This window comes from Cinclus cinclus, chromosome 6 (genome assembly GCF_963662255.1).
Source record: "Cinclus cinclus chromosome 6, bCinCin1.1, whole genome shotgun sequence".
Classification (NCBI taxonomy): Eukaryota; Metazoa; Chordata; class Aves; order Passeriformes; family Cinclidae; genus Cinclus; species Cinclus cinclus.
In genome coordinates, this window is record NC_085051.1 from 31,448,645 (window position 1) to 31,475,137 (window position 26,493).

Consider the following 26,493-nt stretch of genomic DNA (forward strand, 5'->3'; position numbering starts at 1 on the left):
TGTATTTATACCCACTCACAGATAAAGAAGGTTACTGAACTATACACCTCTTCATACAAACACAGTTACCAATAAAAAAATAGGCAACTGCCCATATTCCAACACTGCTTTGAAAATTAAAAGTATTAGAAAAATTCTGAAAATTTGTGGCAAAATTCTGAGTATGCCATATCAAAACTTTTCAAATCAATTTAAAAAAAGTATTTCAGGTTGTGTCATAAACCAGGTGCTCAAAATGACAGCTCTTAGGGGTAGACCTGATTTTTATGTTCAAAAGTTATAATTTCAGACAATTTAGAAAATTCTCTTTGAACTGCTTAAATAACAACCAACAATGCTTTGGCTCCTCTCCAACAATTCCAAAGCAATTTACAAACCTTAGGAAACTCAGCCTCTTTAATCCTTCTTGATTCTTGTCATGTCTATTTTCTGAACAGGATAAACATGGTGAAGAGGGACATTTCAATTGACTTGTGTCTCCCAGTGAATCATTACAAAACTAAGTAATAGAATTCAAATTCACCTCACTGTTCTGACAACTAGACGACATGTGTGCCTAGTCAAGAAATTCAAAATACTTTAAATGTTTTTCTGCATTTTCAACTGAATCACGTCCTAGTAAGTTTTTACATTTTTCTACCATCTTTATGGAAGACAAAATTGCCTTCAGATATGTTAAATTACACTTTCATTAAGTTCCAGGAGTTTCTGCCACTCATTTCTCATCCATGGAGGCCTGAAAAAACTGTGCTACTGATACTTTTGAATTCAAATTTGCCCAGGTCTATGAAGAAACAATGAACATTTTGTCTAATGGAAGCAAATTATACAATTCATCTTGTAAGATTAACTGAAAAATCACTTCAGCATGAAGTTGTACCTATTAACTGTAAGAATTCTTGTTTGTGCCTCTGCCTGACATTTAACAGAATATATTTGAAATGGATTTTTAAAAGCACACAAATCAATCTACTTCATGTTGGTGCAGCTGAAATTTCCTCTATTACCTTTTCAGCTAAAGTTTTGAAAGGCCTTATTAATGGGTGAGTTTTCATATTTTCATCCAGTGAAACACCATATTTCCATCCACTATTAGTCTGAAAAAGAAAAAGAACAACCAAAACCCTCACTGAAATACAATGAGAACAACATGCCTGAGTGAGAGCAAATTAGCCAGTTTCTTTTGTCCCATCAAACTCCTAACTCATTCCAAGAGCTGCTCAGTACCATGGGAGAGGAGCATGCATCCACCTGTGGACATGCAGGAACAAAACATGCCTGGGAGAGAATGGATGTCACCTAGGAGTAGTGATACCAGTCCTGAGCCTGACTTGCATTGGCCCCTTTCAAGTGGACTCATGCATTGAGACGGCACTGACTGAGGCCAAAATGTTTGTCCCAATTCCCTGGGAGGCTAAAGTCAGAACATGTAACATTAACAGATCAAGAACTGAAAAACATAACTAATGAATCCTTTACCTTATACAACAGTAATTGAAATTTATGGCTTGAAATTATTCTGTGTATATTTACATATGTATGTGTGCCTTCCTCTATGAATTTGCAAACATAGGACCCCTCGAACAAGAGAAATGTTTTATACAACTCTTCATAAAATTGCTATTCATTTGTTATTAATTGTTATAATAAATTATTTAAGAATTCATTGTCTTTTATTGAAGCTCAGCAGAAATAATGAAAAAGAAGCATGACATAGTGACAGAGCATTTGGAAGCATTTCTTATAGAGAAATTCAATACATAACAGGCTTCTTAAAGCTAAGAAGAAAGAAAAGCTACAACTATTTATCTGAAATAAAAAATATTAGGCTGTACTTTCTTAGATCCTGAAGCTGCTGCAGTAAAACTGAATCTCTGACTCCCAGTCAAAAAGCACCATTACCAGGCAAAGTGATGCCTAAAGGGCTATATATTCTTACTTTAAAAAAGAAAGGAAAAATACACAAACAATAAAAAAAAAAACAAAAAACCCACCAAAGAACAATAAAAACCTACCAACACCTCAAACAAACAAACCCCCACAAACAAAACTCCCCTTTTTCAGTTCCCTCAAGTCTCTCCCAAGAAATTATTTGAAAAAGTAACAAATCGCAATGCATTTTCTTAAGCAAGGGTTTTTTCCACATATCCCAAAATAAATATGGAGACATTCACACACATTGAACAAGTGCTATCAGTTAAACTGTCCAGTTTCAATTTCAGTATTCACCTAGGAATTATTTACTAGTCCTGGACAAGTGCCAGTCTTAAAAGAACTCCTACCTTTTCAAAGGCCCATTTATCATGGGAATGTTCAGCATACTTGCTTACAATATACTCCAACTTCTCAGGAAGGACAAGGCTGTAAGCAAAGAGGGCTATGGTCATTCAATCATAAGTCACTGCAGTCTGATTTATGAAAAAAATGCCAGCTTAATATAGCACTAATCAAATTGCTTCACCTCCAAATGAAGGTAAGGCATTTGGCAAGGCAATTCCCTAGACTTTAAAAGAAATGCCACAAAAATGGCACAACTATTATGGCATTTACAGAGAACCTTTAAGTACAAAACAGTTACACTTTTTAGCAACTTAAATCACAAAGGAACAAAATCCTGCTTCACCATAATCTACAGGTAATTTTTTTGCTAATTCTTAATACATTCTTAATAATAATATTAACATGGAGGTTTCACAATGTAAAATTATGGAAGGATTAGACTTTAATGGCAAGACTGAGCTAGTGATCCTCACTTCTTCAGTATAAAGTCTGTATTTTAAAAGCACAAGATTACTAGGATGGCCAAATCTCTATTTAATCATCATACATGATATGCTTATTTTGCTATATCATGTTTCTAAAGCTCAATTCTCAAAATTAAGTGAAGATTTAATAAAAATTGGGCTATAGACCAATTGAATCACCAATTTTTTTGTGATCTTGTATAAATTGTGATAAGCACACTCAAAATGGTGGTTTCTAATTTATTAATTCAAAACATTTGAACTATTGGCAATAGGGCACATCATAAATATAGACTTTACTATTTTCTCTGCGGACATAAGATGGAAATATTTAACATCTTTTCAGGCCTGAGAAGAATATGGTCTATGGCTGGTAAACAGGACATATTGCAGTGAAGTATTTGGCAGAAGGGAGCAAAAATCCCTGTACTACTTCTGAAAGTCCTAAAACCACTAACATGCCAGTCACCAGCCAACTCTCCCTACAGAAGATTAAAAAAAAGTTAATAAGGAATGGTATAACAATAATTAAGGGAAGGAAACCACTGTGAATTACATGACTCACTTTGATGTGCTGACAGGTTTGGGATCAAAATTTCCTTCTGGGTCAACTGAAGTCTGCTTTTCCAAAGTTGACATAATTCGTGTATCTAAATAATCAGGGGGCAAGGCACCAGCTATAGCACTTAGACAAGGCAAAGCCATTCGAAAGAGCTCTGGATCATACTTCTGCAGGAGAGATAGGAACTGGTTGGAAAATCCAATAGAAAAACATGCAAGATGTTAGTGAAATCCAATCAGCCATAGCCGTGTACAAACATTAGAAGATGCAAACAAACAGTAAGTCACATCTAAAATTCAAACATAGAGCAAAATTATTGTTGCATGACATCTATGTTCCATTATATCAGCATGATATATTTTTAAAACTATTCAAATTGACATGAGAAAGCTGACGCTATGCATGTACATGCAATACAAGTTCAGCTCCATCTTTTTTTGGGCCATGAGGGCCTGTGTAGGGAGGATCAAGCCTTGTTTTCAAGCTACAAGCATGATCATCTGTAAAACAATTAGTTCTAAAATTGCTAATTCCTGCAGGATTAGCAGAAGCTATTTTCATTTTGTCTTTCTTTCACCCTGAACTACTTAATTTTAAAATAAGCTCATTAAAGGAAATTGTGATTTACTGTAGCAAAGTAATTTCATTATTTTTAATAACACAAAACCTATAAATATTTTAGCACAATAAAGAATGGTGGAGAATACTGTAGGTGAGCAGAACAGATTTACACAACTCTTCTGTCACTGGGCTAACAACCATTTACAAAATAAATAAAAAATATTGTTATAGAGAGCCACCAGTATTGGCAGATACATATCATGTTCATTTATGTGTTAAAATCTAAGATGCGCTAATTGAAAACATTCAATTGTGTCAGTCCTCCTGACATTCTTCACACTTGTGAAAGCAGTAAGAGAGGGGAAAATGTTACTAAAATCAAATACTAATGAAGCTTAAAAAGCCATTTCAGAATAATGCAGAGATCATTTTTATTTCTGTATTATAAATCAGGATGCCTGGAGGAGCAATCATCTAAATCTGTTGCTTAGAAAGAGAACATAAATTCAGTGAGACACAATGAATATGATTTTTTATTGTCCTAAAGCAAAATCTGATTTTTGATTGGGCTAAATTTTGATCCCAAGGAAGCACAAAAAGTGTTGACTCAGTAAGATATTTCTCGTATCAGAAATGCAACTTTTTCTTACTGAGAGAAAAACTAAGTTAAAAAGGCCCAATATCTCACTTTGTAACAGAAAAATGGAATAGTGTTTATTTCATAGTATATTGCATCATATCTCTTCAGATAGGCAATAGCTGGAAAACTAAAGAAATACAAATATATATATGAAGAAAGAAAATGTAAATTTATTCTGCATATACCAACAATTTGATAAGCACATACGTATATTTACTAAAATTAATTTTTATGTCAGCAAAAAGTAGCTTAAAATATTTACTAAAGCCAAGATAGGAGAGCAGACAACACTGACATGTTAGTGCAGTGAGAAGTACACATTACATGTGTATATATATATGTATGTATGTATATATTTACACACACACATCTCCTCGTTAGTTGTGTAAAGCTAAAGAGTATATCAAGCAAAGATTTGACATTTCATCAGTTTGGAGAGCATCCTTCAAGATTCAGTATTCAATTTTTCACTTCATTAAAAGCATTCATTGCTGTATGTCCCATGCTATGTGAAACAACTATTAAAATAGGAACTTTCTGATCCTGGCACAGCAAATTATCGCTGTAATGCTTTTATTACCACCCCATAATGTTATGTGAATTCCAGCCATTACCTTATGAGACAAGGAATCAAATATTCCCCAGAAAAGTTTTTCGGTTAAATGTAATTCTTCTTCTGCTGCAATTCCATAACTTCCCATTCCTGAAGGCAGACAGTAATATTTCCAGCACTGCTCATAGTGATTTGTCAGAAGCTAGATTTTCAAGAAACAAAAATGCATGTGAAACATTGCTATTTAACAAAATAAAAAACTGTTACGTTGAACAGTTTCAGGAGTAGTATTGTTTGTGTCTCTTAAATTCCACTGGCTCAGAACAACAGTCTTTTTTATTTTCTTTTCTTTTTGGAAGAGCAGCAGAGCTCATATTGTTAAAGTAGAAAGCCTGCATTATTTCCAGCTCCTGCCTGCTGTGGGATTTTCAATGTTTACAGGGAGTAGAACAAATTCAGAATTGTCACCATTTGAGTACATTCTAGCTCACAGGATGAAAATAGAGACAATGAAATAGGTATAAGGCAGGACATGATAGATTGTAATGAAAAGTTTTACAAATTCAAATAGATTTAACTCTTGTCATTTCTAGTTGATGGCTTTAGTGTTATTCAAAATACTGCAAAAGACACCTGCATGTATGGATGTACCTGCAGTACATCCTCTTGGCTGTGACTGCTCAGCTCTGGAAAAATTGACAGAAAGAACAATCATACAGGAAATCCGTACAGTTAAAGAGCTAGTATATATGATTATTGGTGCATTTTCCACATAATTTAAAATTTCTACCAGTTTATTCTATAGAACTAAAAATTCCTATCTCATGGAAATTTAAAAAATTTCTTTTAACATCAGACTAGAATCTTGACATTTACTTTTTACTGCAATTCTGTGTAAGAAGGGAAAATAATAATTAAAAACCAGACCTAACACTCCCTCTACGCCTCACTTTTAGTCAAAGAAACAATGATGCTCCAGAGTATGTTTGTGAATATGCCAGTTCTGCTTTAAAATATAAAATTTCAATTATTTCACAAAAAGACAGAGACCTAAAATCAGGCTGTTTTATCCCAACATAAAACGTGAAACAAACCTGACAGAATAGTTCTATATAAGATTTATTTATCATATAACAATTGAAATTCTGTTTTTACAGAATGAAAGGATAGATTAAACTTCAGTTACAGATTATTCAAAAATAAAAGGAGAATTTTCGTCTCTAAATCCTGTCTCTTAGATTTGACTCAAAATTCATTCCTAGACCATGCATCCCACCAAGAGTTATTATAGTTCATTGAGCAGAAGAAATCTCAAGATAATGCTGATATTTAAATTTATACAATCAAATACTATTTTGCTGAAGCAACAGGAAAGTCAACAGTTCACTATACAAAATATCATCATCACCTTACTGTTTGCATTAGGCATGATTTCAAAACTTTGACAAACATTACTCTTAACTTAAAATACTGCCAAAGAATAACATAGTTTTCAATTCAGAAGTAATTTTACATTGCTTTACGCTTCCTGATCTGTTTTTAAAAACAAGACAACAACATTTTATTTTGAATGTGCAGAAAATAAAGTCTTTACCTTGAGAGGCATTTTACAGTATTCATTGAGCAGAGGCACATCAAAAACCAGCCTTCTCAACAGCTGTTGTAGCATAGAGGGACGCAAATGGCTGTAATTTAAAAAAATAAATGCTATTTGCAAAATTCATACAGTTCAGTGTAAATTAAATAAAAATTGAAATCAATTCACATATAGGGAGACAAAACACCCCTTAAAAGTACTTTGAGAAAACAATGCTAGGTGCTTAAGGAATCTCACTATATACCTATAGAAAGATATAGCACATTAGATCTTCTGTAAAACATTGTGCTACTTCTGAACCCTCTTAAGTGAACAGACAAATCTACGTTTCAGTTCCTGACATAACACTGGTCACTTATTTCAAGCAAGGATAAAATAGTCTTAGGTCTACACCACAGGCAAAGAAAGAAGTTGTTAAAATACCTATCCTGCACTAAAGAAATTAATTTGTTCATAGGTATCATACGTACTGGCAAATAGCAAGCAGGCATTCCTCAATAGCATCTCTTTGAGCTTTCGTCAGGGAGCGTCCCTTGGATAACCTATATATTGTGTGAAGCATGGAATCAACCAGAGAGGCATGATGCTCTGTTCCAGAAAAGAGGGGAGCACATCTTTTGAGTAATGGAAACACAGCTGAGCAAATATATCTATTTAGTGCGAGAGCTGCCTCTGTGGTACTTAGAGAGACCTGTATGAAGTATTAAATGATTGTTAGTATCACACCAGATAAAGGTCACTATATATGAAGGCTATAAAGCATAATAATGCAATAGTCTTTATGTCTCCTAAGTAGCTGGATGCTAACATGATATTCTCAGTACCTACATGAGGAATAAAGCAATTTCTTTTTCAACTGGAGAAAATTCAAGCCATCCATTTATGTCCTGTCTCTTGTACCCCTGCACTCTGAACCAATAGCAGCAGAAAAGAATATGTAGCTTCTGTCTTGAAACATGTTGGAAAACCCCACTAAGCATTAATAACACTTGTCAGCTCAATTTCCTCATACATGTGGATTTTCAGTGTAATTATCAGAAACAAACATGAAATATAAGCATTCATTAGGCCTATTGTAGTATAGTCAATGTACTTATTGTATTACTGTACAGACTGTATTAAAAAATTTTAAATTACTTTTACACTTCATACAGTGCTGCTGAATGCTTAAATCAGATTTAAGCACTATAAATTAATAGTAATTGAATTACTATTGGTTTTGTTTTATAGTGAGCCTATAATATCCTTTTTTAAAAGCTGTTTTGACTTGAAATTCCAGTATTTTACAGTTACAGAACCACTATATCCAGCCACTGCACCAAAACTCAATAGTGAAATACATACTGTATCCAGTGAGGCAGAAGCTCTTAAATCTGGTAAAAATCCAACTTCCAGCAGGTGAAGGAGGAAGCTTTGGTCCTTAATACCATAGACACGGTCCAAGAAGAGTACCATGGGTGCTTTATGATCAGGACAGAAACTGGCAGACATGTCTGGCTCATTTACTGTGCCATCTACACAAATACACAGTGTGATTTTTAATAGTAGATAACATAAAACAAGAAGCACCAAGGCAATGAAAGACACTATAATTACATTTAATGTGTAAAATCAAATACTCAAAGAATATTACATTCTTGTTCAGCTTTGTTCTTTGCTGGAAAAGAATCATTTAGAATAGTAAGTTTCTATTATTTAAAAAACTGTATTAATTTGCAATTTAATTATCTTTCACTCTTAAATGAAAGCTTAGAAATGAATGGTAAAATATTCTACAAATGACTGGATAATGTGGAAATACAAAGAGATTGAGCCTAAGCTTAAATACTTTACCTAAAGAGGTAGCATCTCTAGAGCCACTGCTGGAGACAAAGTACTGGCCCATTGGTGTGATCCTTTAAAGTATTTCTTACATACTTACATTCTCTGCACTACAGGAGCAAATATCCATGCCACTGGAGTAGCTCTAATTAATGGCGATCTAATTAAAATTTGAAGAACAGTTCTCTGCCTGCATTCATCTCCAACAAAACTGCTCTATTTTTTGTCTGCAGGCTAATGTGGCAAAAGACTTTCATAAAAGATAAATGGTCTAATAAAAGTATTGAAGTTACCTTTGTTAACTGTGGACAGCTTTAGTGGTATACTTATAATCCCCACCAAATCTTCAGTAGGCACTAGGGATCGAAGAATTGACCTGATTCGAATAGCTTCCCCTTTTCCACTTTGAATAAGCTGTTAGAAAAATTTATCAATTAAGAAATTTAGTATTGAATAACATGAGAAAATTTTCCTCAAAACATTTCTATAAATACAATTTTTTTCAAGCACTGGAAGAAAATGCACATAAATTCAATTTATCCAAGAATTAATGAAGCTGCCAAATTCAGCTGATATATCTGTTCTGTTATATATATCTACTTATATATCTGTTCTTATTTTTATATCAATGATTTCACAATATTATAAATTCCTAATAATGCATAAAGCTCCACATTGTTAAGATTCCTAAACCAACCAGATATGGTGATGAAACTAAAATTTATGAAATGTCGAGGTTACCTAGAAAGCCCATGGTGACAAGTTTTTTTAAGCGTAAAAAAGTGGATGCAGACCTGTGTGTGCCCATGTATTTTTCTATTATTTCTATGCTGTGAAATCTTCAAATGACATTTACAACAATGAGGTGAGCAATTCCTTTCAACTTCTAACAGAAATCAGGTATTCCTAACCTTTGTCTGAAAATCTCTACCAGTAGTTTTCATAGCATGAAACTACTGTGTCTGGCAATAGAGAGCTACATATAGCTAATAAACTTAATAGCTTTTGTAGGAGTAAGTAGGGAGGCTGCAAGCCAAACTTCTTATTCTTATTGTCTTGAGATACATAAAGGATTTTAAGCTACTTAAGAATTTTAAGCACCAACAAGGAACAGCCAGTCTAATTAAAAACAATCTTGCAGGTGACTGTTGCAGGCATTACAGTTGAAACAGTTATTTTACATATTTTTCCATGTATTCACATAGTGTGGGCACCATGCTTCATCAATGCACAAAAAAGCAGCCCTCTATCACATTCTTATAAAAATTATTTTTATGGCTTTTGAGTAGTTGGTATTTGATTGGCTTTGATTCCATAATCATGTAAAAATTATCAAAATTTTTAGATAAATAAAATAGCATAAGGGAGTCAAAAGACCTAATACTTTGTAAACAGCTTGCAGGGACTTAATCTACTTAGGTATAGCAAGAAGCCAAAACTGCCTTCTGAAAGGAAAAAGGCTTTAAATAGAGAAAGTTTTAGTTAGACATGTATGGTTATGTTTACAAATCTACATTTTCCGAGCAAGTGGTAAAATGAACTTACATGCATTTCTGGTGCACAGCGTCCAAGTAAATCTATGAGAGCTGAGTAAAATGACATGATTGCATTTCCCATATGCACAGTCTCCTCTTCCTCCTCCTCCTCGTCACTAAAAAGTTAAAAATAACAGTGAGCATTTTTGCTAATCTATGTTTTATAGCTCTTCTCTGAAGCTAAAGACATGATCCAGAGGCTATTCACCAGGCATACTCATCCCTTTGGCTCCAGACTAAAGGGGTTTGTCCCTGGGGTGAGCGTGCAGGCTAACTGCAGACTTCACATGAGCCTTCTACCTTCCTCTTACTTTACCTTAATTTTAGCTTCATTCCACAGCAGTCTTCTCATTTGCTTTGTCCTTTAGGCTTTTTTTTCTGTAACTCTTACTCCACTTTTATCTAGCTAATGCTTTATGAATACCATATGACAATTGCTTGTGGATGTGAATCTAATTTTCTCTGTTTGTGTCATGCCTTAGACAACAGGGTCTATTATGCACATATTGCAAGCATGATTGAACCAGCTATTAAATCCTCATTTGCCAAACAAGCATTCACATTTACTTACCCTTCTCTTTTATATGCCTGGGAAGGAAGGTCACGACTGGGATTCTCTGAGATCCTGATAGCTTCCTGCATAGCAGCCAGCAAGCCATTTCCTCCTTCTCCCCTAAGGTCTGGCCCAAAGCACTCTGGCCTTCGAATAAGGAGCTTGACAACCACACTTGCATTTTCCTCAACACTTTCACCTGAGAACCAAAAAGCATTACATGTTTTCTCCTGAAAGGTACTCTTAAATCAGAAGAGAACTTAATTTTCTCCTAATTGTTACAAAAATATAAAACAAGTCCTCATCCTAAGGTGGCAGAGCTGAGATTCCCCTGTAGCCCATGGTACAGCCTATGGTGAAGCAGCTGTGCCCCTGCAGCCCAGGGAGGTCCACAGGGATGCAGAGATCCACCTGCAGCCCAGGGAGGTTCATGGTGCAGCACAGATCCACCTGCAGCCCAGGGAGGTTCATGGTGCAGCAGAGAGAGATCCACCTGCAGTCCAGGGAGGTTCATGGTGCAGCAGAGATCCACCTGCAGCTCAGGGAGGTTCATGGTGCAGCAGAGAGAGATCCACCTGCAGTCCAGGGAGGTTCATGGTGCAGCAGAGATCCACCTGCAGCTCAGGGAGGTTCATGGTGCAGCACAGATCCACCTGCAGCCCAGGGAGGTTCATGGTGCAGCAGAGAGAGATCCACCTGCAGCCCAGGGAGGTTCATGGTGCAGCACAGATCCACCTGCAGCTCAGGGAGGTTCATGGTGCAGCAGAGAGAGATCCACCTGCAGCCCAGGGAGGTTCATGGTGCAGCACAGATCCACCTGCAGCTCAGGGAGGAGACTCACACTGCAGCAGGGGATGCCTGAGAGGAGGCTGTGATTGAAGCTCTGGGAGGTCTCTGCTGGAGCAGGCTCCTGGCAGAGTGTCGCCTGCAGACTTGAGGAGAGTGGAGCCCACAGTGGAGCAGGTTTCCTGGTAGGATTTGTGGGGAACTCACACTGGAGCACCCCATCTTGGAAGGACTGCACTCCATGGAAAAGTGCCACACATTGCAGCAGTTTGTGGAGAATTTTCTCCTGTTAAATGGACTCACACTGGAGAAGGTTGTGGAGGATTGTCTCCCATGGGAGTGTCCACACACTAGAGCACGGGAAAGACTCTTCTCCCAGGAGTGGCAGGAATATATTGATTTAACCCCCACTCCTGGTCTTCCTGTGCCAAGAAATTCCTAACATGATTTGCTACCATGGCTACAGGTTAATCTACTCAATTATGTGATTTGCAAAAAAACCAACTAACTATGAAGATTCAGAAAAAAAAAATACAATAAGCATACACCAGGAGTCTTGTGTTTGTAATGAGGACAGTATGCATTGGCATCTCTTCAAATTTAATGTATTTTTATGGCTAGGAAAGTAATTTAAAGGAAACCTTATTGATGGAATCTGGATGCCAAGAAATTAGACTTACTGTTAGCAAAAACTGCAAATCGTAGGAATGACAGGTAACGTTCACCCTCTATTGGGTTCCATCCAATGTCTGGATATCCTTTTGCCAGCAGTACTGGACAACTCTGCAGGCCACAACCTGCCAGGTAGGTAACAACCTGCAATACAGAACTTACTCTCACCAAAGGTAATGCATTGCAGCCAATACATTATGATTCTTACAGCTAAAATGACTAATGAATTTGAGAAACACAGTTCTGAGGCACATACAGCCTAATCTTTTTAGCATAAAATACTGCTGATGCTACTGCTGGTATCTGTTACTGTTTGAACATTCAGGATTTGTACAGTGCCAAGTATTTCAGTAAGCAAAGTGACAAGTTTTTCAAGGTAAGCAAACAGTAAATGAGAAATATGGTCAACAGTGGAATTTAGTTCAAGTGACTTCCTCTACAGTAATTTCAAAGAAAATACAAGACAGTCACTGGTAGTGTTCCAGTCACTGGTGTTGTATCCCAAGGATTGATATCAATACCATTAAATTTTTTATTAATGACAGGACAGAGTGCACTCAGCAGTTTTGCAGGTGATAGAGAATTGCTAATTCTTCTCAACAACATATTGCCTAGTAAGTATATTGCTGTGCTGTCTCACACCCTTTCCTTTCATATTCTTGTCTGTCTTCCCCAAGTTATCACTTTAATATGCCCATTTATTTCAATTTCACAGCTTCTCCTCTCCCACACCATATACTGATCACAAACAGTCCCACGAGTTCCCCTGTCATCACAGGATCCTCTCATACTGCACTGACATTTTCCCTGTGCTAAGCTATCATTTCGGTGTTTAACTATTCTCTCCATTTATATTGAACCCTGCTTTCTGTTTTGTGTACCCCAACGCTCTGCTAGCATGTCTAACTTCCTTTATATGCTTTCTTCCTTTTCAATCTATGTATGCACTTCCATCTCTAAATCTGTTTTATTCCCGTGATATACAAATACCTTTCATGTCATTGTTTGCATTTTACCACATTTTCCAGCTCATCCTGCCTCTCCTCACATTCTCCTTTATTCCTAACCATTGCCAATTACTTGAATTCTGGGTTCAGTTTCCCATTGACCCTAGCCTTAAAATCTTGTTTCACCTTTCATCTTGAAACAGCTGCCCTTCCATTCTCTTAGCTCTAACCTCCATCCCCACAAATCTCTATGATTTAAGCCTAAAGACCTATGTCCTTTTTTTAACATTCTCCTCTTAATTCTCATTTTCTTTCCCTCCCCAAACAACACTTCTTGATATTCCTGTTTGATGCCCTTTTTTCTTGTCATCCTTTCTACCCAATAACAATAGTGAATGGATGCAGAATAAATCTCTTTTGCTCTGATTCCTGATAGGCATAAAGCAAAATCAGGGAAAAAACTGCTCAGTCAACTTACCTTGAAACAAAACTTAACTAGAGTGGGTATTTCTGAGGACAGCATTCAAAAACTACTATGACCAAACTTGCCCTTTTAAACCCTTTTAGCCCAAGTACACCATTTAATAAATAGGTAAATATGTCAGAGTGGCCACCTTATCAAGATCTGGCTCCTCCAATGCGAGTGCAAGCTCATTGTTGTCCATTACAGAGGCTGCTGCCACATCGAGTGGGGTCGAGCCCCTCATTGAGGGAAATGCTGCAGAAAAAAGTTAATTATTAAATGGAGTTCGCAGTAATCACATTCATGCAGCAGAGGGCAGCAATCACGCTGGAATCTACAACATAAATCTCATCATATTATATTTTAGGGCAGTTCTTCATCCAAGAACACAGTCAAATGTTTTTAATAAAGTGAAAATGCTGAGGGTTTTCTTCTGACTTCACATCCATATCAGCAAGAAAACTCAATCACACTGATTTTAAATACACATGAAAACAAAATCAGTATTAACAATATAGCAAATCAGAGGAATACTATTTCCTTAGGGGATCAACATGTTAACTACGTAATTCTGCACAGCTTTATCAAGTCAGGATTTTGAAACATGCCTGTGTTTAGCAAAAGGAGACATTTCAAACTTCAATTACCTGTTTTCTTTCTTTAATCTTTTCCAATTTTCTGCATTTATTGTGGCCAAATGCACACATGAACAGCTAAATCACTGTGAAATCACATGCTATCTAGCCACTTATCTAGCCAATAACATTTTCCTTCTGTTACAAAATCTAATGCACATGCATTAAAAAACATACATTCGGTGTTCAAAAGAAAGATATAAAATTTATTTTTGTAGCCTAAACTGTAGAGGCAAGGAAAAGTAAATGAGATTAAACTGGTAAGCACCATAAGGAGTCAATTTAATCTTAGGTTTCAAACCACAACTATTTTGAATGGAAAAATGTCAAACCATATGTTTAATACTAATTTTTTCAAGGTGTTTAAAATCACAGATTCAGACTATTCTGTTTCTGATACAATTCATAGACACATAAGCATGAAACAAAAGTGAAAAAAGAAAATTCAAGGTGAAACCACAAGGTGGTTTAAGGGTGTTTCAGCCTGCTGTACAAATTAGACATCACTCTTGTGATATGACAGTTTCTCCTACTCTTGGTTTTAGGTGTTGCAGCTACACGGCATACCCAGTCCAACACTGCTGTTTTCCAGTAAGTAACTGAGATGCTCAAACATGGCCTTTTGGTTTTGACGACTAATGCGACAGAAGTAGCACAGGAACCGACAACAGCTTGCCACCATCTTAGGAAAAGCGATCTGCTGAAGAGGAAAGTTGACAAAGCAGCGAAATATGTTAATTACCAATCTGTTCCACTTCTTCCTGCACTCCTAACAAGGACAGTGTAGGGAAGTTACCTAGGTGATAAGCAACTGACAGTTGCTTTGGTTCTAACTTAAGAAAGTAACCACATTTCCTTTTAACTTTCACATTCTTTAGGCCATTAGAGTGTTGAAAAATCATTTTTCAGAGAACTATAGGTGACATATTAGTTTGAACTAATAACTAACAAGTTATTACCTTCCCACCATTCCTTCAGAGACAACACATGTCTCAATATACCCTCATGATTAACCATTTATTCTAAGAAGGTGGAGATCTATCTTAAACAATCTGCTGTCGCAACCTAGAAAAATGCCCAATCCCTAAAACACAGACTACATTTCACGATTGCTCATTCCATCTCTTGAAGCTACAACACTGCATAGAAATAAATGTTCATGAGGTACCTACTGGCTACATGCAATTCACAAAGACAGAGACACAAAATAGGTTATTTTGGATGGCCCAGCACATTTAATGGTACAACAGCAGGTTACTAAGCAGTTTTCTAAGTCTGCATTTCCTCTGAAGGATATCATGGTAACCTCTGTAAAGCACTGTTGCAGATCTCGGTCATTAAAATTTTCTAGGAAAACATTTTTAACAAAATTAGAAGGCATTGGGGATTGTCATTGTTATGGGTTTCAGCTATTTTATCACCTTTGGCTCTATATACAAGTTGTAGCAAAACCAGGGTATTGTAATACCTATAAATTAGCAAAGTAATATTAATTTAGCAATTAATTGCAGCTTGCCTTGAAATTCAACAGAAATACTAAAACTGGTATGTGAATACTTTGTAAAACTGCAATGGTACAGGCAGATTCAATGTATAAGCATTTAAGAGAATTATATGAGCAATATGACCAAAGAGGCAAAGGAGGAATGATGCAGCTGCACATAAAAGACAATTAAGTTATGGAAAATGGAAAGACAGAGAAAAGATAAGCAACAGGTAGAATATTGGGTTAAAAATTGTTCCGAATACATAAGAAAAATGAGTGGCCAGGCAAAAGGATATTAGATAAGGAATACTAGGATCAGGGGAGACCCCTCTTTTTGGGGTGGAGGCAACAGGACAAGAACATCAGGCATGAGAAAAGAGAGGAAAGAAAATATGTGTACTTCACTTCCCACTTTCTTTAGGAGTGAAAATTTTCTGTTAGGCTTCTCAAAATTTATGCCACTTTGCTTTTAAAATAACATGTATATATATTCAAGCACAACACAGAGAAAAGGGAGAACACAACACCGCAAAAAAAATTTTGATCAATTCAAGTATATGAATTTAAGCATTAACATTTAAACATTTAAGTGTTGAGTCTCTTCTTATAATTTATTGTAGTAACACTTCATGTAAGATGAAAAGGTAAATTTTCCTACCAGAGCTACACCTCCAATAAATGCAGTTAAAGTATATATTTAATTTAAGAACAAAACATTTTACAATCCTACTCAAAGAAAAATGAAACACCTATAACATCTCAGGTTTTAAGAATAAAGGCTAAGCTACTGGGCTTCTCCCTCTAATAAAATATAAAAGATTCTACTTTTTCCATTAATGAATACCTTAATTTGGACAAGCAAAATCTAGCTTACATGGGATATATTTTTGTTCACTTCTTAAACATCCTAATATATTTTTGGGGAGGTTCAAAATGCAAAGATCATAACAAATTGTGGTGAAATTACCTGAGATTTATCTCCTCCAAGCACATTGACCATCACATCCATAACAGTCTCATGCATGCCCAAGACTCTCATTAAGTTAGGATGCTGATAAAACACCTTATTGTTCATTATATCCCTAAAATGGAAGAAAAGACAATTTGTTTTTCAGAACCCCCAAACCAATATAAGCTGATGCACTGAGATTTCAGAAGTATGCATTCATTATATTAACATAATTTTAAATTTTTAGAATTCAGCATAATACAAAAACACCTGAGAACAAAATGTTTCACATTTCAGTATGCTGTCATTTCTCTAATTCTCATGGATTCTTCATAATAAGAATATTAACCTCCAAATTATTTTGAGATGGTAATTCTTCATCTCTAAATTGCTCCTACCATCTGTTCTGTTTAAATTTTAAAAAAAAACTGTGATGATCTAAGTGGAAAATAATATGTTTTGTTAGGTTTTAAATTGAGAACAGAGATCAAGAAATTGGAGTCTAATCAATCATATTTCTGCAGTAACCTCTTAATTGATTTCCTCACTTCACAAAGTGAAGACAAAAAATAGACAGTATTTAAGGTTATCTGTTACATGTATTTCATTTCATTATCCAGTATGAGGGACTATTTTAGCTTTTTCACTCTGACCACCATTCTCTCAACGTTTTCTAGAATCTGCTGTACTGGTTTTATAATCCAGAAGACAATTTATATGTTTCAAAATAATCCAGGGACTCAATTTTAATAGAATCCAGGGGATTTCTAAAATTTTAGGATAACCTATTAAAAACGCATAGCCCGTAACAGGCATCATGCCTGCTTTAAAGTAATACAGAAAACTGAGAATGGATGTGTCTCAATACAGCACTTCTTTGAAGGTGTTTGTATTTATACCATATTTATGCAAAATTGATCCTTTATCCCTCATATAATTCTCAGGAACTTTATTAACTCAGCATCAAGTACAAATTGGGTAATACTGTTACAAACTGCCTAATTAGTCATTGCCATGACTAGATCAATTCAAATTAAGAGATCAGTCTTTGCAATTTTTACAAAAACAATATAAATTTTACATTGAAATAGTAAGAATAATGGAACTTCCTTGCAATTGTTGTAAAGGAGAGAAATTTTTTTTAATATTCCCTTGAAGAAAGAAAACCAAATATAATTCTCAGGTAACAATACTATAATTTTCTCTCTTTCTAAATGAACCATTTTGATCGAAGTAATTTACTTTCTGTTATCTTTTTCCTTCTGACATTTTATGGCCCAACCAGCATTTAGTAACACAAGAGGAATAACAAACATGCAGGAATGCATCATAATGCCTCTGCTCAACAAAGGTGATTTTATAGAAAATATGCAGAAAATATTGTTACATCATCTGGTGCTATATAAAGGAAATTTCTTCTGAATATCCTATTGAAAAGACACCATCAAATTTACTCACTCACACATGAAATACAAAATGGGCTTTAAGTTTGGGAAAAAATGCAGTATAGATAGACACTGGCAAAAATTTTAGTGACCTTTTTCTCCAGAGCTGCTAAAACATGTACATTGATTAGGATTTAAGCATCAAACTTAATTGTAGTAAAAGGAGTCCATTTTCTTTATATAATACCTTAGTTCACAGAAACTTTGACCCTTTTGATACTGTTAGAGAGATTGGTTGGAGTCACCTTGGAAATAGAAGTGAAAGTGTAAATCCCTGGTACATAGTTATACTTCAGTACAGCATTAGTTTTCATTTAGGAAATGAAAAAAAAAAATTACAGGTTTTACTAATATAACAAAAAGCTTCACACCAACTTAAAAACAAAATTCTGTTAATTCCATACCCTAATCCATTAATCATTAGCAATTCCTCCTCTTTTCCCATCCTCACACTGAGAAGTGAGCGAATCTGGCCCAATGCTGCAAGCAGATTAATGGTATCCTTCACAGAGGCAGCACTAATAGTGTATGCTTTCCTCAGGGCTTGCAGGAGCTCACCAATGCTGTCATATTGCCTACGAAGGAGGCTGTACATAATCCGAACTAATTCAGGATCTTGGATCTGATCTTCCTGGGACCAGCGCACCATTGTCTGTGATATGAGTTCTTTCAGTGTAGCTAAAAGCAAAATACATTAAATGTTACTAGCTCTTCCAACAGAAAATATCAAAAGCATGTATTACACTCAAATATATAAGAGTAGAAAACAAAGAGGTTGTAAAAAACCACAAGCAAACGGAAGAGGATTTTTAAACTGGAAAAGCAACTTTCAAATCTTTCAAAATAAGTGTCATGTTCTTGAGAGATAAAAAGCAATAAACATCTACTTAGGGTTCAAGTCCACACCAGCACTGTTGACAATGAAAACCTTTAAGTTGGCCATGACTCTGAAAATCATCCTTGTAAATTAAAGGTTGCATTTAGACTTCTAATTTATCCCTTATTTCTATATCAAGTCTCTGTCACTTGGGAATGCACTTTCTAAAAACACTGTATTGTTTGGAACTACAGAATAAATATTGCTTGAAGCACTAGACATATGTTCCAGTCCTTGTTCCAACAAATGTTTATGCTTGATATCAAGTAGAACAGAAATAACCACTTTACCTCTTACAACAATGCAAGTTTCATTCTTTTACTGCCAGTAAACATACCCCTTGACTTTCTCAAAGTTCTTCCAGTGGCAAGAACAGCTACCTCCCACTTTCCATCACTGAAGGGTTTATAGGTAGTGTAGATCCACCTGGGTTTGTATCTACACTATTCTTTCATTTGCTAACACTTATTTCTTAGTTTACTTAATATTGTGTTTATGCAAACCCATCATTAATTCTGAGGTTCTGTTCAATAATTAGACTTTCAATCTGTGTGAACAGATCTTGTACTTCACAGAGATAGCTCTACTCTTAATGGCATGTCATGCCTTATCTCATTTTTGACATGACAGTTACAAAAGTCCGATAATCATTATTAACACTAATCCATGGCCTCTGTGTGTTTATTTTCAGAGTTTTAACTTGTTTTTAAATACAAAATGTACCGATTCATCATTAATACTAGGTTGAAATTGCTGGTATTCCTCACTTGGGTAAAAGTTATTTGTGATAAGAAATTAATGTATGCTTAGAGAAATTAAAAGAAATTTAGAGCTAAAAACCCATCTTGATTCAGAAAGGCTAAGAAACTGCAGCAAAAACGTGTCCTAAAGAAAGTCCTGGAGGAATTTGGCTTTTTGCCTTGCTTATTCCTCACCATCCCTAGTCACTACTAAGGATTAAAAACAGCAAAGACTAAGTTTGTGGCACTCATACCACACATCACCCTGACTGGAGTGAATTCTCCTGTGTCATGTGAGCACAGTGGCAGTGAGAATCAGGTGAGTTGTGCAAAGAGGCTCAACAAAAAGCTTATGCAAATAGTTGAGGAACTGCAAGCACAGAAACAATCTCACCTGTATAGACCATAGACACCCCTTGCATGTTATGGAACCGGTATGAGAATGGATATGTACAGTAATACTGCTCAGAATAAGAAGTGTGTGGTTACAAGTATTTTGGGGGGGTTATCTGCTTGTATGTATTTTCATGTATATGTAGCCTAAGAACAGGTAATACAAGGAAAGGGAGATAAGCTCTAAAGAAGAATTTTTACATTGAAAAAAAACAAACCATAAAAATTAGATCTTCCCAAGTTTAGAATGCTCGAGTCTAGATTATTGTGCCATAATTAGCCTTTCACAGTTCTTTATAAATAATATGTAAATTTTCAACCCCAGAGTCAATGTTCTGGATCCAAAATCTTCCACTCATTTTAATTTCTTGTTTTAAAATGCGCCTGAGGTGTTCAGTGTACAGAATAATAGTTCTAAGAGGCAGAAGAAACTTAAACAGGCAGTCTCCTTCAGCCTCCTATAAAATTTTATTAGAAAATACACTCCTGTTGACTGTGTAAAACTTTAACACTTGCATCATGAAAGTATTTTTATGGAAACAAAACTTACTAGGAGCTTTCTCTTCTTCTTCCTTAGGCTCCATTTTTTCTGTTTTTGGTGGACCTTTGATTTTGTACATTAATGAACGGAGTTTGCCTGTCAAGGAGGAATCTTCCTCTTCCTCTTCCTCTTCTTCTAGTGGAATACCTTAAGCATAAAACAAAACAGGTTAAAAACAAGGCAATCTTTGAAGTTTAACTCCCTCAGTATTTAAACTATTAAAATAGCTATAAGAATATTTTTTTAACTACCAAATTTCATGCAGGGTAAAAGAAGGAGTAGTAAAGCCAGCAGTTTTAACACATAGGACCAGAAGCACCACTCAAATTACATTCATTTCAGTACACATACTTCTTACATTCAGATTTATAGTATTCATTTTTCACTATTATGACCAAAGAGGTGGCACTTTTTAAAGAGTCTACTATGGCCATTAAATATGGCTCACAGTCATATTTGATTAAATGTGTGATCCTTTGTTTCATATTGCAGAATGTAGGCTAAAGAAAAAGGTGTACAGCTGTATCTTACAATACAGTAGTTTTTCAGTCAAGATATTTAACAGCCATAAACAAATACATTAACTGAATTTAAAACTGTAAGAAGGCAGATGTGCAGAGATTATGTGGGTAATACATAAAAATGTATACAACAAGATGGGATGTCATTTTACCAGGTAGTTTAAAACAGTTCAGTTCACTACACTGCTTCACAACCATTCAAAGTCTCTCACACCTCTTAGTGATCATCAGACAACACATGTTTTATGTGCAGGAGCAAAGAACAATTAAGCAGAACAATCAGATCAGAGATAATTATGCCAAGATGAAATGTAAGCTTTTGCAGTTTGCTTGACAGAGAGAAATTGAGAAAAGGAAGTTTTTCGGACAGGATACTAGAGCTAGAACCTGAAGCAGAGGGGAAAAGAATAAACTGCAGTGGCTAAAACTGGTACTAAACTATTAACTACGAAAGAAAATAGAAATGACATGTGGTATAAAGTTAGGGAAACTTTGCTGCTGGCAGCTGCTAAGGGAGAGTGGAAATTATGACTAGGAGTGACTAAGTGATAAAATTCAAAGGCACTGGGAGAGAATGAAAGAAGTAAAAATTAAAATTGAACAGTAAATGCAGAATTTAAGACATGGGATATGTGAAGTCTTGGCAAAATGAAGTTAAGAAGAAAGGATACAATCAGTCTGAAAAAAGTAACAGGAAACATCATCAGTAAGGAAAGGAAAAAGAAAGCAGACAAGGATATTAAAGGAAGAAACTATTCAGCATTGAAATAAAATCTAGGCCTTGGACACAAGAGAAAGACACTGGGAGGGGAACTCTTCAGAAACTGAAATGGATAGACAACAAGAAATGCACTGGGGTCATGAGTTGAGGTGGTGTTGGAGTGGTCTAGATGAGGTCTGTGAGTCCTCCAGATGGGGTGTCATTTACTGTTCCATATCATTAATTGTTCATTCTGCCACCTCTTTAGTTGCAAGCCACTCAGAAGCTGACTATCTCATGTTGCTGCTGGCTAATTGCTTCCTTCAAGTGGCAGAGGTCTGTGTACCAGTACAGTTGGTTTCAACCCAGATAACTGCCAGTTTGATAAGATGCTACAAAATATGCTGTAAATTAGTTTGGTTTATTTAGAACCAAGAAATTGCACATAAAACATATTATAGAGGACCATTATTTTGCCAGCAAAATTAACCACTCACAGTTAGGCCGTGCTAGGATTAAGACTGCCTGAGTAACTATTTGCTTATATTCATTATGAAGAAGCCTTTAATTACTTGATTGCATACATACTTTTCCACTTAGATGGCAAAGTATACTTAGCACTAGAAAGCTGATTAAACATTCCAGGCAGTACTCCTATTCATTTAATCTGCAGCTGTGATTGCTTAGTAATGATTTTCAGGACCAAGCAGATAATGAGGAGCACTTATGCACAACGACCACCTCTGATAAATCTGCACAAAGTAAAGAATATGGTTTCGCTTAGAATCCAGAGGATCTTTAAACTATTTTAATCATGAGGCAGTGCTTTATCTTGAACTCTCTTTCAAAATACATGTTTATAGTATAGTAAACAATTAATAAAAGTACATCCCTAAAAAGAAAAATCTAAACACATACAATAACTAGTGTTTCACCTCATGAAATTTGAAGAGTGATCAGGAGCTAAACTAACTCAATGATCATACCAGCCACAAGATTTTAAGCTAAAATTAATTGATTGTGGAGTTTAGACATTTACACGTAATTTGCAGGTCTTCCATAATCTCCATCCTGGAGTCTTAGTGTACTCTGTGCTGCCAAATGGACATTACCCTTGGAAACCAGAGATCAGATCAAGGGCTAAATGACTGAAAAATTGAGGTGGCTGTAATAATTTATTATGATAAATGTAATAAAAACAGATAGAAAGAGGAGTAAATAGAATTGCAACTATTCACTTTAATACTTGGAAGAAAAATGACGGAACGAAAGAGTTTTTGGTAAGCACTTAGAAGCAAGGATGAATAGCAATTAACTGAGGATTGTGAAAACCAAATAATGTTAAACAAATTAAACTTCTGCCTTACAGACACAAATCTTGATTTTAAGGACTTCTAAAACTGTCTTGTACTACACCCTCAGAAGTAAATTGATGGAGCACAACTTAGATTCCAGCAAACCTACTCAGCTTTGGCTGAGGTAATTAAAAAAATTATAACTGGCTTATCATGAAATCAGAGCTTGCTGGTTGCTGGAGATTCTAAGAGGGTACTCAGATATAGCAGTGCAAATAATATCAGAAGCCTTAACAATACAAGCACAGAATGGTTTAGGAGGCACCATGCCTCCAAACAGAAAATGAAAATGTAATCAAAGGTCATTAAAACAGTACAATTTCTGAACCAGGTAATGCTGGTTTTAGGGATAACAAGCAAAGAAAGATTTATAAGACTGTGTTGGCAAACATTTGATAATGACCTCAAGCAAAAAGGTGGACAAGAAAGAACTAACCATTAGGAATATCATGCTCTTCCTGGGGGAGAGATTGAGATTCTGTCAATTCACTGTAAGGATGTTGGTCCCTTCTTTTTGGACAAGATGGATGCCAAAAACCACAGAACTAATCAACACACTGGAAGAGTAACTATGAATATATCTACCAAGTAGGTCAATGGAAAAACCTTGTTTATTTCAGTTTTAACTGCATAATTGCTGGGAATGAACAATAATAATTAGATGACTCAGACTACAAATGTTACTAATTCCATGATTGTCTGAATTAGACTAAGATCTCAAGAAACTCAATAAACTAACGGAAATAGACATCAAAAAACCCACATGAAATTACACAGGAAATGCAAATTAAATTCAAGCTGTAATATGCAGTGCAAGTGTTTTAAAATGACTGAGTCTCACAGTTATGCTTACAACAGGAAACTAAGCTAAAGCAGGCAGAGAAGTCCACATCTGCTTTTTTTAAACTAAATTTCTGATACTCAGCTTTGCAGCTATTGTGTTCCCTCAATACCTTTTGTCTGCTTGTACTCATATATGTGCTTATATAAATCTTTTAAGGTAAGCCAGTCTTCTTTTTTGGATTATTTTCCCCCAGTAAGTCTAAAAATGGTATATAAACAGAATAATATTAGATAATATTTAATAGAGATTTAACAGTGAAACTTAAAACCATACACAGGCCTCCCATAATTCTGTAATATATACCAGAGTTTGTCAGTAAAGTCACTTTGTAGGCAGTAATGCATCTAATAAAAAAACCCTCATGCTACTATATTTTTCAACTGATCTGTCAAGTGCCAAAAAGACAAACAAAACTTGTATCAACTTGACACTCACCACAGTGAATTAGAAGATCATCATGAAATTCATATAGTTCTTCCCGAATCTCCTCTGGACAGGGGCAATCTTCTCCCAGTTGAAAATTCAGCAACATATTAATCTTTAAGGGATTTAAAACATAGTTAAAACACTGAAACGGCCTAAGACATATTCTAGTATATAGCCATACTTTACCTGTTTATAACTTTGATTTACAGCTTAATTTCTAGAACGCAAGTTTCAGGATTCCAACATTCAGCATTTTGTGGCATGGGATAAATTTATTTTCAAATTCATTTTGGTTCTCCAGCAAGTCAGGACTTTATTTTGTCAGCATAAAGAGGTTTTTTTTCATCTTTAATTCAATCTCTTTTTTTCAATATTACCTGCTCTTGAGGAGGAGACCGAAATTCTTTAGTCTTCTTGGCCGTCAAAGCAGCAGACATGTTCAAGGCTTGCATGAGTTCGTTGTACCTGTATTTCTGGTTATACTGCAATTTTGATACATAACGGTCTGCAAATGATACAATTGCTTCCACTCTATGTTGTAGCTCACAGTCACAAAAATAATTGAGTAAATGACACATCTAGGGTAGAGAAAATAAACAATCTCAACAGTTTTACAAACTCTGGGGAAGAACATGAGTAAATACTATACATTGCATCAGACTGTAAAAATGAGAGGCATTTTTCCCATATTTTGTTTTAATACTGTAAAGGTGACAAAATGGTAGTTTCATTATTTGATTGATAATATTATATCACACACATAATCCTTCAATCTATGCATTCAAAATATCTAGAAGTCACACTAGTTTGGCTTGGAAGGGTCCTTTAAGGGTCACCTGGTCTAACCCTTCCGTTTTTATGAAACAAGTATGTTTTCACAGATCTATTTGAGCGGAGATAGGTATAGAGAGAACTGCATCATCATAATTTTTTTAAAATTAATTTAAGCTTTAAAGGCAAAATAGAATTAAAGACCTTCAAATCGTATTAATCAGAGACCAGAAAAAAAGCACAATCCTTTTCTTCATCAAAAGCAGAATATAAGTAACATATTTATAATAAATGGTCACCTGAAGCTTAACAGATTCTGGTAATCTTGTCTGCAACAAACCCTTTGCAGGAGCTTTTGTTTGTTTGATTGCTTTCTCCCCAGCTTCTACAGCTTTTTCTTCAACTTGTGTCACTTCTTCCTTCTCTGTCCTCTCTTCTGATTCTTCCTTGTGATCTCCAAACACATTGGGATCAATGAGGAGTAACACCTGTTTCACATCATCATCATCAAAAACACCCATTATGAGCAGTGTTGCTATAAGTTTAAGAACAGGAACGAACTGGAATGCAACCTGTCCTCCAACAGGGTCTCGTATATGACTGCCACTACACTGAACTGCTTCTGTTAACATACTTATGGCCTTGGACTTTAGAATCTCCAGGGGTATCTCTGGGATGGATGTCTGATGATCTTCATTGGTTGCAATAAAGCATGGAGTAGAAAAATTAAAGGCTGGTTTAAGACAAGTACTAAGCCCTACTCCAGGTAAACCATGTTTCTTTGTTTCATCGGGATATAGTTTAATATTTCGAGTTTCATCTGTAACTGGAATGATAAATTCATTGCTCATCATGAGCTTGGTTTGCTTGGCATGCTCCAAATGAATACTAATGAGCAAGTCATAGAATCCAGAACGCAGAAGTCCAGGTAAGTATTGATTATCTATTGTAAAAAATAGTTGAGATATGTCCACGTGGCTACAAAGTGCATAAGCAACTCTAGTATTACCTAGAGCGCTAACTGAGCTGTAGAGTTTTAAAGTGTGGTAGTGAAACATCATCAAATCTTCTTGTTCACATAGTTCCAAAATATCAACACATCTGTTAAGAAATAAAGAAAGAGAACACCAGTCAATTCCATGAATAAAGACTTTGAAAAATGATGGTTTTATAATCTCTGAACATTTTGGTCAGTTCCTCTTCAAACCACTAATATAAAAGTTGTTACTATCTTAGTATGTGCACCACTAAAACACAGTGAATGGTGGAAATAATTTTTGAGACTGTTTAAAATTAGTACTGTATAGGGAAAAAAAAATCCCAAAATCTAAGATGGAGATGCTTCTTTGGAATGTATTATAAATTAGATTTTTTTT

At 35.4% G+C, this 26,493-nt stretch overlaps 1 protein-coding gene across 1 annotated transcript in view; it reads right to left on the minus strand.

Moving 5' to 3' along the window:
* The window catches only part of RYR3 (ryanodine receptor 3), a 147,551-nt gene that overhangs the window by 69,096 nt on the left and 51,962 nt on the right, over nt 1-26,493 (minus strand). Inside the window, exons 36-54 of the mRNA XM_062495378.1 lie at nt 25,417-26,218; nt 24,724-24,924; nt 24,356-24,458; nt 20,510-20,647; nt 18,354-18,627; nt 16,523-16,637; nt 14,637-14,769; nt 13,586-13,689; nt 12,033-12,168; nt 10,585-10,765; nt 10,024-10,129; nt 8,772-8,892; nt 8,002-8,171; nt 7,128-7,348; nt 6,655-6,745; nt 5,122-5,262; nt 3,310-3,491; nt 2,283-2,361; nt 1,008-1,097 (exon numbers count right to left, since the gene is read on the minus strand). Of these exons, the coding sequence (XP_062351362.1) occupies nt 1,008-1,097; nt 2,283-2,361; nt 3,310-3,491; nt 5,122-5,262; nt 6,655-6,745; nt 7,128-7,348; nt 8,002-8,171; nt 8,772-8,892; nt 10,024-10,129; nt 10,585-10,765; nt 12,033-12,168; nt 13,586-13,689; nt 14,637-14,769; nt 16,523-16,637; nt 18,354-18,627; nt 20,510-20,647; nt 24,356-24,458; nt 24,724-24,924; nt 25,417-26,218 (3,388 nt within the window). The remainder of the gene's footprint in view (nt 1-1,007; nt 1,098-2,282; nt 2,362-3,309; nt 3,492-5,121; nt 5,263-6,654; nt 6,746-7,127; nt 7,349-8,001; nt 8,172-8,771; nt 8,893-10,023; nt 10,130-10,584; nt 10,766-12,032; nt 12,169-13,585; nt 13,690-14,636; nt 14,770-16,522; nt 16,638-18,353; nt 18,628-20,509; nt 20,648-24,355; nt 24,459-24,723; nt 24,925-25,416; nt 26,219-26,493) is intronic.